The sequence below is a fragment of the Lontra canadensis genome, unplaced genomic scaffold (assembly GCF_010015895.1).
Source record: "Lontra canadensis isolate GAN:19392208 unplaced genomic scaffold, GSC_riverotter_1.0 scaffold111, whole genome shotgun sequence".
Taxonomy (NCBI): domain Eukaryota; kingdom Metazoa; phylum Chordata; class Mammalia; order Carnivora; family Mustelidae; genus Lontra; species Lontra canadensis.
Genome location: NW_022631105.1, coordinates 1777014 through 1792262, shown reverse-complemented (window position 1 = coordinate 1792262; position 15249 = coordinate 1777014). Strand labels below are relative to the sequence as shown.

At 39.8% G+C, this 15249-nt stretch overlaps 1 protein-coding gene across 5 annotated transcripts in view; it reads right to left on the bottom strand.

Moving 5' to 3' along the window:
* Window positions 1-15249, bottom strand: part of LMBR1 (limb development membrane protein 1) — a 147965-nt gene continuing 132716 nt past the window's right edge. For 2 of the 5 annotated variants that reach the window (XM_032840293.1, XM_032840296.1), the window contains 2 exons: window positions 3229-3390; window positions 1-132 (listed from right to left, as the gene is read on the bottom strand). In XM_032840293.1, the coding sequence (XP_032696184.1) occupies window positions 47-132; window positions 3229-3390 (248 nt within the window). In that variant the 3' untranslated portion in view covers window positions 1-46. The remainder of the gene's footprint in view (window positions 133-3228; window positions 3391-15249) is intronic. The other 3 variants (XM_032840295.1, XM_032840297.1, XR_004380614.1) reach the window with 2 other exon arrangements.

The window sequence follows — 15249 nt, the reverse complement described above, 5'->3', positions numbered from 1 at the left end:
ACTGTGGGGCTCCCGGGTCCTGGATCGCGGAGTGCTGCTGCGTGTCTCACAGTGCTTTGTGATGCCCGTTTGCAGACGGCTTTGATGTTTCTGAATCCCTTGAAGGATCTGATAAGTGGAGCTTATGAAGCCCTGCAGAAAAATTAAGAAAATGGTGAGAAATGATGTACTGTGGCGTAGGTGGGCAGAGGGCTAACGAGGCAGAGTGTCAAGTACTGAGAAAGCTGTGATGTGCTGGCCAGACCCCCTTTAGGGTGAAAGATCTCTGTCCTCACTGGAGGCTCCCTGGGGGCCTAAGCAGAGGACAGTTGTCTCCCAGGAAGCCATGCCTTCTCCTCAACTCTGTGCAGCTCTGGGGCCCAAGGAAGCTTCTGGTTTCTTCTCTCTGGAGTTCCTTCTCCACCTCCTGCCCTCCATACCAATCCTAAGAGCACCCTCTCATACACCTGCTCCTCCAAGCTTGTCCCAGTCCCGAAGTGTGCTTCCCAGGGGAACTAACCCGAGACAAGTATGATCCCACTTTTGTTTTAAAATACACACAAGCAAGTATACATACAGGAAGACATACAGAAAGACCCACCAAAGTATGAAGCTTGTAATTAAGAGGAGAAACAATGGAGAACATGGCAAAAAGAAAAGGAGAAGAAATGGCAAAAGAATAAATGGAACATAAATGCTTCATTCAAAGATACTTCACAGAATAAAAAATTATCCCTATCTTTAAAAGTTACATTAGTTTCCCTCTGTGTCACCCATCAGTCATTTACATAATATACCTGATATATACAACAATACTGTGCAACAGGGAAAACAGGCAGAAGGAAATGTAAGAGTTTATGTGGCACCAAGGCTCTCAGCACTTATTAATCAAATGAAGCACCAGTGATGTTTGAGAGCACATAACCAGCTCACCTATGGAAAAGATGGTGAGCAAACATTTTTATGAGGCTCAGCCTTTGTGACACATCAAAAACACACTTGGATAAGATTCGATTCCCCTAAGATTCCAGAAGTCTGTCTACCTGGCTGTTCAGCAATTTTATACTGCTCTTAAGTCAACATAGCACTTTGAATTTTGAAGTTTCTACCACCTGCATATCTTAATGAAAGAAAAGGTAAAATTGACCCTGTCTATGATGGATGAATGGGAAGGAAAAAAGAAAGCAATCCAATCCAAGCAACAGTTCTGGCCCGGGAATGGCCAGACCACTGAGTGACAACAGGAACCCATGGCTGCAGGGTGTGGGCAAGTGCCTTTAAACAGGGTCTGTTAGAAAAGGAAGTCGGTGGAGAGAGCAGCAGTGGGGTAATCAATGCCCGAAGTGAAAAGGAATCCCCTTGGAGGATAGATTATTTCCATTATTACTTCTAAAACTTGGGGGCAGCACAGGGTCCACATCTTTAAAAAAAACCAAAACTGTGATGTCTCTCTCTGCAGAAGCAATCCCCTCACGATCAGGTTTTTAGCTACTGTGTACAGATACTCCTGAGACAGGTACTATCCTTATGAACGGATACAGCAGCTGCAGGAAGGACTACGGGGGGAGATGGTTAAATTTTGTAATCAAATTATGATTCCCAATGAAATCAGATTTAAGATCTCAGATCACACACTATTACATATACTTAATGAGGATCTTTTTCTATGTATAATGCATTTCTTCCCTCAAGCATTCCAAAGAGTAACAGAAAACACTTGGGCACAAAAAGTAAATCTATCTATTAGTTTTACACAAGTCTGGATAATTCTACTGCCTGTTATGGTCAAAGAGCCGACACAACACATGTGACCTCACCTTAGGTTGACCGAAATTTCACTATATTAATAAAGACTTCCTTCCAAAGAAGACATCCAGAATCCTTAACTCAAAACCAAACTCACTGCGCTTCATGTACAACCATCCATGTTGGTGACCGGGACGGGGGGTGATCCGACACACAGCTAGCTCATCTCACTGATGCTACCGTGGCCTTAAAAAGGAAGTTCTAACTTTAGACCTTTGGCTCAGAGAGCTGCTGATTCCCGCCTCACCCTGCAGCTTTTAACCTGGCCAGCGTTCTGAAAGCGAGGCCTGAAAATCCATAAAGTATCCGCTGCTTAGGCTGAAGTGAGATGTCACTTCCACCTGCAGGCACTGCTGTACCAGCCATCTGCTCACAGGGCAAATTTAGTAAAATATGGATGAAGAGATAACGTGAAATCTTCTTTCCTTCCCAAAGGTCATCCCTTCAATCACAGGGGTTGGAAGAACTTGGTGGGGTGCGAAGCTTTCTTGTTGCTCAGAAGGTTGGGGTTATCTGGACCTTAATGAATCAATTACTACGTAGCCTTTTGCAATAGCTATAAAAGCCACAATGGAACACAAAATATAAGCGTTCAAATGATGTCACGTTAGGTAAATGACCTAATGTCAGGATTTTCTATAATAAATCACTGCCTTTCCCTTCTTCTATTCTAAAATTACTCCAAACCAAAGAGGGTTTATATAGCAAGATAGTTTATACTGCCCTGGTATTCCTACAATATAAAATAAAACTAATAAAAATATAAAATAAAATAAAAACATATAAAATGTTTAGTGCTAATGTTGATGTGGGCATGAAAAGCTCATTCATAAGTTACATTTATACCCTTTATATCTTAGCCAAACCGAAAGTTTTTTTAAGATTATCTCAATGCATGCAACTTATGGAATACATGATAATGAAAACCTCCCTCCTATTAATGACAAGAGTATTATTATTTTCATCCTGAGTTATCTGGCTTACTGCGGAGAACTGTGGATCACCCTGATACCTGGAAAGTCCAAGTAATCAAAAGAAATCTGTAAGTAAAAAATGGAAAGAGGTATCATTACCAAAAACTAAGTCTCTAGCCCGTTAGTAGCTTTGCCTTGCCTCGACCACCATCATCATAATAAAAAAGCTGATTTTACTGAGCTTATATGATGTGCCAGGAATCTGCTCAGGCCCTTAAAAGAAACATTCCAGTTAATATTCAAAATAGTCCTTGAGAGGAGATACTGTCACCATTTTACAGATGATGAAGCTGAGGCTTAATGAGGTAATTTCACAGGAGAGCATAAATCGTAACTAGTGGGTCAGAAATGGACTCTCTATGGTTTTACATAGTAGGAAAAATGAACAGATGAAGATTTAAAATTAATTCAAATGACAAAATTAAAAATTAGTAGAAAGAGAGAAAAATACCCGTAAACCTCGGATTACCTAGGGCCTTGAAAAGTTCTTCTCGCACAGCAGAGGTGAATTTTCTGACCAGACACAATGTTGTCACAATAGCAAAAAGCAAATTGTAGGATAATACAATATAGAAATTTCCCAGCCAATTAAACCTTCCAAAGTCTCCAAGTAGATCAAATCTAGTGATTCCTGTTAAAAATAAATAAAATAACCCTTAATAAAAGCAGGTACAATATGTTTAAATGTGTTACACAATCAAGTACAAGTCAGATAAAACTCCGTGGACTTTCTCATTTGTTAGTTGGAACCCCAGTCAGAATTTGTAATCGTTATGTTGTGGAACAACCTCAGCCAGTCCTAACCTACTCTCTCTATATGCCACAGTCTCTTGGAAGTGATGAGGTTGGAGTGACTGTCCCTTCCTTGTCACTCACTCCACTCACACCGACAAGAGATCTGCTGCGTTGCTCATGGAGAGAATGGGTGCAGTGTGCTCAACTGAAAAAGGAAACAAGAGTCCTGAGGGAGGAGACGACACTGGACACACCCTTCTAGCTCCCACCTCCCTGCTGCGTGGTCCCTCTCTTCGTGCAGCACCCAGGTCAAACATCACCTCCTTAGAAAGGGCACCTGTTTCCTCCACATAAAACAGCTGGACCCTCCATGGTCGTCTATCCTAATTACACATCTTTGTAACACATGCTACTTGAAATACTTCTTTTCCTTTCTGGTTTAATTTTTTGCTGACTTTCCCCACTAGTATGTAAGTTCTATGAGAAAAGGGACTTTGTTTTCTTCACCCCTATAATCCTAATGCCCGGAGCAATGCTTGTCCATGTCTAATAGTTACTACATAAACGAATCAACAACTAGGGTGATTCCTTTCTGGGTTGGTGGGGTGGGGGGCAGTGGGGATAAGCATTATTAACCTGAGCTGGACACCACAGGCTTGTAGAGTAAAATGGCAAATCTAGAAAAGGCAGTTTTCTCATATATACATTGAAATTACTTAAATTCACCTATACACATTTTTTAAAGTCTTTTTATTCAAAAGAATAATTCAAATAGTCACTCTATTTAGTAATAATGTGCCCTAAGCCAAATATTTATTGGAAAGAATACGTGAATGTTAGGGCTCTTCTGACTCCTGGTAAATAAGTAAACGGCATTCAGGTAGTTAGTCAAGTGACAGATGACGACACTGCTGACAAGCTTCAGGGAAGAAACTGGAGTTATTTGGGGCCATATAAAATTTTAAACATAAAGGACTGTATAAACAAAATCCTGTACACCTTTATTTTTTGGGTGGTCTAAGGATTTCAAGAGTAACCCAACTTCATTTCACTCTATCAGCTGACTTTTGAACTTAGCTCTCATTCCCACCAAAGCAATCCCATCACCCCTATAGGGCCAGACTCCACAAAAGCAGTGCATACAGACAACAGAAAAACCTTCATACCCAAAAGCATCACAATAGTAGGAGGTTTCAAGAGGTAGTTCCTTCTTAATTTTTTTTAAAGATTTTATTTGTCAGAGAAAGAGAGAGCACAAGGAGGGAGAGCAGCAAGCAGGAGAAGCAGGCCCCCTGCTGAGCAAGAAGCCCAACGTGGGACTCGATCCCAGGACCCTGGGATCATGACATGAGCCGAAGGCAGAGGCTTAACCAACTCAGTCACCCACGAGTCCTAAGAAGTAATTCTTCTATGGCCACATTTACACAGTATTTGAACTTGAGAGACAATAATTACCATAATATTTTAAAGAGAAGATTAATGAAAACATACAATAAAATATCTTTTTAAAGAAGGTGAAGGGACCCAGACCCCAGGAGAGTATGCCACATAGACCACAAATCATAAGTCATGACAACAAGCACGGCTGCAGTTTCTCAAATAAAAGCCTTAATAAAACTTCACTTTTTCTGGGGCGCCTGGGTGGCTCAGTCGGAGAAGCGTCTGCCTTCAGCTCAGGTCATGATCTCAGGGTCCTGGGATCGAGCCCCATGAGCCCCACATCAGGCTCCCTGCTCAGTGGGGAGGCTGCCTCTCTGTGACCCACCCCCCCGCCCCATGCTATCTCTCAAACAAATAAAATCTTCAAAAAAAAAAAAAATCAACCAAAAAATTTACTTTGTGGAAAGGAATACAGATCTAATTACACACTGTAGTTTTCAAACAAAGTACCATTTAATTTAACCTAGGAAGTTATCTATAGACCGGATACAGTCCTTCCAAAACAAATTTCAGTGATTTCAGCCCAAGGATTCCAGATAAGTAGTTTATTTGATCTTTAGGATCAAAGACTCCTTTGACAATCTGGTGAGAGCCATAGATCTTTTCACGAGAAAAACACGGAGATGCACACACACACACACACACACACACAAAATCTTGCATATGATGAAGCTGATTTATAGAGAAAACTGCTGGATCACTAAATAAAAACCCTGTCTAGATGCTCCGGAAAAGTCTTACCTGGTCTCAAGACATTTTAATCATATACCACCATTAGCAAAATTACCACACATATAATTAACACACATATACACACATATTAGCAAAATTAGAACACATATATCCAATATATGTGTATTTAATTATTTTAAAACTATGTACTGGCTTTTAGATTATACACAAAGGACAGACCTTTAAAAAAGTAAGAACAATAAAAGTAAATAGTTCTCACGGTTTCTTCACATAGCCCAGTGACCTACTCTGTGAATGCTGGGGACAAACCACTCTGGAGGGCACTGGACCGCGCTAACTGGTGCGCCAGCCCGAACCCGGCCAGTACCACACTGGGACAGAAGTTCCACACAGAGCGCAGTGAGGAGAAGGGTGCACTTAGCACAGGGACATTGGAAGGTATGTTATGAACAATGGGAAGCGCTTGCACTAGGACTTCTTAGTGGATTCAACTTGGTATCCTGAAAGTCAAGGTCGAGACTTCATATGAAACCCGAGAGTAGTCTCCCCGTTATATGTTTGGTCCCCAGGACATCTCAAGTTGACCTCACAGACAGAAACCCAGGGGCCTATTGCTCCAGTGCACCAAAGCACTAAACAAAGTATTAGATTAGTTCTAAAGGTGCTATTGTTTCAAATTGAATTTAAATATCTAACGAACATTGTCTGATTAAAAGGTCACTCTGGACAACACATGCAGGTCTTCAATTATGAAAATCTTCTGTAAGACTGAACAGCAAGAAACTTGAAACAATCACTTCCCTAAACTTCCATCTGAGAGGTTTAGGTCAGAGCAATAAACTGTAAAATGTACTTTTTTGTTAAAAGCACCAACACTTAAGAAAAAGTAACAATACTTAAAATTTTAACAACACTTACGGTATATATGTATAATACTTCAAAATCTCTATTTCTGAAGGCATATAAAAGGGTATTAAGGCAGCATATTTTAAAATACTATTAACTAAAAAAATTCAATTATCAAATGCTATTAATTAACTCTCCTTGTCAAATACTGAATGCTCACTCCCATCCTGAAGTCATTTCTTTAAAAGGTAAGTAAAACATACACAAGGTGAAAAGCCTAGTTAGTTAAGCAGTGGCTAAGCATAGGCCGTATTATCTGGATTATCTGTGAATAAAATGCACTATGATGCAGTAGAAAATGCTTTATGCATAATTCCTTGAATAAAGATCTTTTTCTATTCATACCTATACAAGAGCCAAGGTGCAAAACCTTATTTCAGGAAAGAGCTGGTTACTCCTCCAACAATATGATTCATGAGAATTTACCTTCACTAACCCCCTGGACTTGACTCTGATTTCTAGCAAATATATTTCTGTTCCTTACTAGCAAGAAGAAATTGAGAGTTTATAGAGCTTGACACACTGAAGCAATCATTAAAGTAACTTTATCAATAAACCATATGTGCTGGCATCTCACAAAAATGGCTGACACGATCCATGGCTTCAATGGAAGATTACCAAAAAGAACACACACATCTTGTCATACAAGATAAATTTGTAAGTTAAATGTTTTCTGACAAAACAAGAAGACTGGGGCACCTGGGTGGCTCAGTCAGTTAAGCATCTGGATCTTGATTTCAGCTCAGGTCATGATCTCAGGGTCGTGGGATCAAGCCCTGCATTGGGCTCTGAGCTCAGTGGGGAGTCTGCTTGAGATGCTCCCTCACCCTCTTCCTTTGCCCCTCTCCCAACTCATGCACGCAGTCTCTAATAAAATAAACCTTAAAAAAAAATCAATATACCTCTAGCAATACTATTAAAGAAAAAAAAAAAAAGACACAAATTACCAGTATCAGCTATGAGAAGGTAATTAGCACCATAGCAGGGCACTGATATATCTATACTAAAGGGATAACAAAGGAACTTTATGCCAAAAAACTTGACAACGCAGATGAAATAAACTCCTTAAAACACATAAACAAACTCACTCGAAAAGAAATAAATAGGCTGAGTAGTCCTCTATCTATAAAATAAATTGAATTTGTTGTTAAAACCCTTCCACAAAGTAAATTCCAGGCCCAGATGGCTTCAATGATGAACTCTATCAACTGAAGGGGAAAAACAAAAAAACCCAATTCTATAAAAACTCACTGTCTTAGTCCATTAGGGCTGCTGTAACAAAATATTATAGACTGGGTGGCTTATAAACAACAGACATTTTTTTTTCACAGTTCTGCAGGCTAGAAGTCCAACATCAAGGCTCCAGCAGACATGGTGTTTAGTGAGGGTCCACTCCCAGGTTCACAGACAGTTCTTTTCACTGTAACCTCACATGGCAGAAAAGGACAAGAGAGCTCTCTGGGGCCTCTTTCATAATGGCACTAATCCCATTGATGAAGGTGGAGCTTCATGACCTATCATCTCCTACAGGCACCATCCTCCTAATACCATCACACTGGGGATTAAGTTTCAACATATGAATGGGCGGGGGGGGGGCGGGGGCTGACACAGACATTTAGTGTATAGAATTCATCCAGCAAATTGAAGAGGAGGAAACACCTCTGGATACTTTCAATCAAGATAGCATTACTCAAATAATCAAAGCCTGAAAAAAGTCATCAATAAGTAAAAGGAACTACAGGAGTGCCTGGGTGGCTCAGTGGGTTAAAGCCTCTGCCTTTGGCTCAGGTCATGATCTCAGGGTTCTGGGATCGAGTCCCGCATCGGGCTCTCTGCTCAGCAGGGAGTCTGCTTCCCCCTCTCTCTCTGCCTGCCTCTCTGCCTACTTGTGATCTCTGTCTGTCAAATAAATAAATAAAATCTTAAAAAAGAAAAAAGAAAAAAAGAAAAAGGAACTATAGATCTGTGCACTCATAAATACAGATACAAAAATCCTAAACAAAATTTTAGTACATTAAACACAATAAAAAAAAAAAAGATACTATGTCATGACCAAGTGGGGGATATCCGAAGAATGCAAGATTAGTTTAATCAACAAAAATCACTCAGTGCAGGAAAGCAAGATGGCGGAGGAGTAGATGACTGAAATATCATCAGGTCCCAGAAGTGCGGCTAGATAGTTATCAAACCATTCTGAACACCTACAAACTCAACAGGAGATCGAAGAGAAGAAGAGCAGCTATTTTAGGAACAGAAAATCAACCACTTTCCGGAAGGTAGGACATGCGGAGAAATGAATCCAAAGAGATGGGAAGATAGACCAAGGGGGGAGGGACCAGCTCCCAGAAAGTGAGAGAGCAGCAGAGCACAAAATCGGAACTTTTAGAAGTCTGCTCCATGGAGGCACGTTACTCCAGAGGCTAAATGGGGGGATGGAGCCCTTGCAGGAACAGTGTGGTGTCAGGTCCCTCAGGGTGACAGGAAGACCAGGGGTGTCTGAGTGTGGCAGAGCCCCCAGGAATCGGAGTGGGGAAGCCGACTACAGAGACAAAGTCGAGGAGTGGGCTCTCAGCTCACGGTTACCTTAAACCATAATCAAAGGCACAGTCGGGCCACTGTTCTTCAAGCAGGGTCCCCACAAGTGGCAGATCCAGGGGGACTCACCTTCCTCCTCCAGGAGGAGTGGCATGGGAGCACGCTGCAGGAATCTGCTCGGTTTGGAGACTCCAAACAGGGCTGTGAGCCAGAGACAGGAATGCTCTGTCACAGGCCGGGTGAGCATGGAGTGCAGCAGGAGACCGGGGAGATGGGAGGGATTGACCGCTTCTCTCTGAGGGCACACTGAGGAGTGGGGCCCTGAGCTCTCGGCTCCTACAAGCCAGAGACTGGGAGGCCGCCATTTTCATTCTCATCCTCCAAAGCTCTACGGAAAGCGCTCAGGGAACAAAAGCTCCCCAGCATGAATCCAAGCAGATTGCTTAGCCTGGCCTCTGGCAAGGGCGGTGCAATTCCGCCTCGGGCAAAGACATTTGAGAATCACTGCCACAGGCCCCTCCCCCAGAAGATCAGCAAAAACATCCAGCCAAGACCAAGTCACTGATCAAAAAGAACTGCAGAGCTAGGGGAAGCAACACATAGAATTCAGGGCTTTTTCCCCATGATCCTTTAGTCTTTCAAAGTTAATTTTTTTTTTCATTTTATCTTTTTCCTGGTCTATTTTTTAAATTTTTTCCTCTTTCCTATTTTAATGTTTCTCAACTATTTTCTTATCAATACCTTATTTAAAGAATCTTTTAAAATTTTTATTGTTATAGTCATATTTTATCCCTTCATCGTATTTAACCTTATTTTTTTGTATACATATAGGTTTTTTTTCTTTAAAATTTTGAGACACAATTTCTTCTAATAGATCAAAATATACCCTAAATCTAGCACATGGCTTTGTTCTAGTCTCCAGCCTGATCACACTCGTTCCTTTTTTTTTTTTCAAACAACTTCTTATCAATTCCTCTTTTAGAATCTTTTTAAATTTTCATCGTTACAGTCATATTCCACTCCTTCATTGTGTTTACCCTTATTTTTGCATATATATAAGTTTTTCTTTCTTTAAAATTGGAAGGTAGTTTCTTCTGGAGGACCAGAACACACCCAAAATCAAGTGTGTGGCTCTGTTCTATTCACCAGTCTAATATATATATATATATATATTTATATTCAGAACATTCCATCCCAATGGAACAAAATACACATTCTTCTCTAGTGCACATGGAACATTCTCCAACCTAGATCACGTCCTGGGTCACAAATCAGGTCTCAACCGGTTCCACGAGACTGAGATCATTCCCTGCATATTTTCAGACCACAATGCTCTGCAACTAGAATTCAATCACAAGAGGAAAGTTGGAAAGAACTCAAATACATGGAGGCCAAATCCTATTAAAGAATGAATGGGTCAACCAGGAAATTAAAGAAGAATTCAAAAAATACATGGAATCAAATGAAAATGAAAACAAAAATGTTCAAAATCTTTGGGATACAGCAACAGCAGTCCAGAGAGGGAAAAAAAAATAGCAATACAAGCCTTTCTCAAGAAACAAGAAATGTCTCAAGTATACAACCTAACCCTACACCTAAGGGAGCTGGAGACAGAACAGCAAAGAAAGCCTAAACCCAACTGGAGAAGAGATAAAGAGCAAAGCAGAAATCAATGAAATAGAAACCAAAATAACAGAAAAACAAATCAATGAAACTAGAAGCTGGTTCTTTGAAAGAATTAATAAGATTGATAAACCCCTGGCCAGACTTATTAAAAGAAAAGAGAAAGGTCACAAATACATAAAATCATGAATGAAAGAGGAGAGATCAAAACCATCACCAAAGAAATACAAACAATTACAAGAACACATTATGAGCACCTATACACCAGTAAATTTGACAATCTGGAAGAAATGGATGCATTCCTAGAGACACATAAACTACCAAAACTGAACCAGGAAGAAATAGAAAACCTGATCAGACCCATAACCACTAAGGAGATTGAAGCAGTCATCAAAAATGTCCCAACAAACAAGAGTCCAGGGCCAGACAGCTTCCCAGGGGAATTCTACCAAACATTTAAAGAATTAGTACCTATTCTCCTGAAACTGTTTCAAAAAATAGAAATAGAAGGGAAACTTCCAAACTCATTTTGTGAGGCCAGCATTACCTTGATTCCAAAACCAGACAAAGACCCCACCAAAAAGGAGAAGTACAGACAATATCCTTGATGAATAAGGAATGCAAAAATTCTCACCAAAATATTAGCCAATAGGATCCAACAGTACATTAAAAGGATTATTCACCACGACCAAGTGGGATTTATTCCTGGGCCTCAAGGTTGGTTCAACATCCGCAAATCAATCAATATGATACAACACATTAATAAAAGAAAGAACTAGAACCATATGATACTCTCAATAGATGCTGAAAAAGCATTTGAGAAAGTACAGCATCCCTTCTTGATCAAAACTCTTCAAAGTGTAGGCATAGAGAGTATGTACCTCAATATCATCAAAGCCATCTATGAGAAACCCACAGTGAATATCATTCTCAATGGGGAAAAACTGAAAGCTTTTCCGCTAAGGTCAGGAACACGGCAGGGCTGTCCACCATCAGCATTGCTATTTAACATAGTACTAGAAGTCCTGGCCTCAGCAATCAGAGAACAACAAGAAATTAAAGGCATCCGAACTGGCAAAGAAAAAGTCAAACTCTCACTGTTTGCAGATAATATGATACTATATGTGGAAAACCCAAAAGACTCCACTCCAAAACTGCTATAACTCATACACAAATTCAGTGAAGTGTCAGGATATAAAATCAATGCACAGAAATCAGTTGCATTTTTATTCACCAACAGCAAGATAGAAGGAATCACTCCCATTACAATTGCACCCAAAACTATAAGATACCTAGTAATAAATCTAACCAAAGAGGGAGAGAATCTGTACTCAGAAAACTATAAAATACTCATGAAAGAAATTGAAGAAGACACAAAGAAATGGAAAAAATGTTCCATGCTCATGGATTGGAAAAACAAATATTGTGAAAATGTCTATGCTACCTAAAGCAATCTATACATTTAATGCAATCCCTATCAAAATACCATCAATTTGGGGCACCTGGGTGGCTCAGTGGGTTAAGGCCTCTGCCTTTGGCTCAGGTCATGATCCATGGTCCTAGGAACTGTCTGTCAAATAAGTAAATAAAATCTTTGAAAAAAAATCAATTTTTTTCAAAGAAATGGAACAAACAATCCTAAAATTTACATGGAACCAGAAAAGACCCCAAATAGCCAGAGGAATGTTGAAAGAGAAAGCCAAAGTTGGTGGCATCACAATTCCAGACTTCAACCTCTACTACAAAGCTGTCATCATCAAGACAGCATGGTACTGGCACAAAAACAGACACATAGATCAATGGAACAGAATAGAGAGCCCAGATATGGATCCTTAACTCTATGGTCAACTAATATTCAACAAAGCAGGAAAGGATGTCCAGTGGAAAAAAGACAGCCTCTTCAACAAACGGTGTTGGGAACATGGGACAGCCACATGCAGAACAAAACTGGAACGTTTCCTTACACCACACACAAGAATAGACTCAAAATGGATGAAAGACCTCAATGTGAGACAGGGATCCATCAGAATCCTTGAGATTCTATGCAGCCACTCTGGAAAACAGCATGGAGGTTCCCCAAAATGTTGAAAATGGAGCTACCCTATGACCCAGCAATCACATTACTGGGTATTTACCCTAAAGATACAAATGTAGTGATCCAAAGGGGCATGTGCACCCAAATGTTTATAGCAGCAATGTCCACAATAGCCAAACTATGGAAAGAACCTAGATGTCCAACAACACATGAATGGATAAAGAAGACGTGGTAAATATACCCAATGGAATACTATGCAGCCATCAAAAGAAATGAAATCTTGCCATCTGCAATGGCATGGATGGAACTAGAGGGTATCATGCTAATCAAAATAAGTCAATCAGTGAAAGACAATTATCATATGATCTCCCTGATATGAGGAATTTGAGAGGCACCGCAGGGGGTTGTGGGGGTAGAGAAGGAAAAATGAAACAAGATGCGATTGGCAGGGAGACGAACATGAAACTCAATCTCATGAAACAAACTGAGGGTTGCTGGGAGGTGTGGGGGGAGGGACAGGGTGGCTGAATTATGGACATCGGGGAGGGTATGTGCTATGGTGAGTGCTGTGAAATGTGTAAGTCTGATGATTCACAGACCTATACCCCTGGGGCAAATAATACATTATATGTTAATTTAAAAAAAAAGGAAAGGAAAGAAAGAAAAGGAAGGAAGGAAGGGAGGGAGGGAGGAAGGAAGAAAGGAAGAAAGAAAAGAAAAAAGGAAAGGAAAGAAAGAAAAAGAGAAGGAAGGAAGGAAAGGAACAGAAGGAAGGAAGGATCACTCAGTGTAATTCAGCACATTAAGTCTAAAAAAGAAAGCCACAGGATTATGTCAATAGATGCAGAAAAAGCATTTAAGAAAGCCCAACATCCGTTTCCAATAAAAACTCCAGCAAAGGAGAAAAGAAGGAAACCTCCTCAACCTGGTGAAAAGCAACTACCAAAATAAACAAGCAAAAAAACACTACTGCTATTATCAGTTTAAAGGACAGAAAGCTTTCTTGCTATCATTGAGAAATAAATCAAGAATGTCTGCTCTTACTACTTCTATTCAACACTGTACTCAAAGCTCCAGATAGCACAACAGACAAGAAAAATAAATTAAAGCATCCATATTGGAAAGGAAGAAGTAAAACTATTTTTATTCACGGACATCGTCATCACCAACAAAAATTCAACAAAATCTACAAAACAGATACTATTACTAATAAGTGAGTTTAGCAAGGTTGCAGAATGAAAGACCAATATACACGAACCAACTGTATCTCTATGTACCAGCCATGAACTATTACAAGAAATTATACTTTTAAAGAAATACCATTACAATAGCATCAAATGTGCAAGACCTAAACAAAAAAATGCAAACGTTGCAGAGGCAAATTAAAGAACTAAATAAGTATACAGTGCTCAGGGACTGAAAGACTCAATATTGTAAAGATCTTAATCCTCTCCAGTTTGTTCTACAGATTCAACACAATCCAAAACCCTCGCAGACATTTGTGTAGAAAATGACAAGCTAATTTAAAAAGCCACAGGGAATGCAAAGGACTTAGAATAACTAAAACCACTCTGAAAAAGAACAGACTTCACTGCCTGATCTCAAGTCTTACGATCAATCTACAGCAACCCAGACAGTGCAGTATTGATGTTAAGACAAACAGAGACATCAATGGAACAAAATAGAGTCCAGAAATAAACCCACACCCACAAATACATGGACAACTGATTTTCCATGAAGTTTTCAAGGCCATTCAGTGGGAAAATGAATAGGCTTTTCAAGCAGTGGTGCTAGAATAATTGGCTACCCATATGCAAAAAAAAAAAAAAAATGTATCTCAATTCATACCTCATACTATATACAGAAATTAACTCAAAACGGGAGTTAATTTCTGAATCTAAGTACAAAACTTAAAACCTAAAAGTATAAAACTTCTAGAAGAAAACACGGGAGATAATCTAAGTAATTTGGGGTTAGAGAAAGATTCAGTATACTGATATAACACCAAAAGTACAATCCAAAAGGAAAACTTGGTAAATTTGACTTCATCAAAATTAAGGATGTCTGTCCTTTGAAAGATAATTTTAGAAGATTAAGAAAACAAGCCACCAAATGGGAAAAATATTTGCAAATCACATATCTTGATAAGGGACTTTTATCCAGAATATATAAACAGCACCCAAAACCCAACAAGGAGAAAATAATCCCAATTTTTAAAGCGAACCAAAGATCTGAATAGATACTTCCACAGAGATAGAGACAGCAAATGAGCACATTAGTCATCCGGAAAGTTCAAGGTAAGTCCACAGAGACATACTACGACACACCCATTAGAACGCTGAAGCAGTAACAGCGGACTACACCGGTGTTGGTGAAGATGGAGAGGAACCAGGATTCCCATACACTTTGGAAGAGTTTAGCAGTTTCTGAAAAAATAGAGCAGACACCATGCTTTCCATTTTCTAGTTACTATCCAAGAGAAATGAAAGCATATGCCCAGAGACTTGGATGTGAATGTTCACA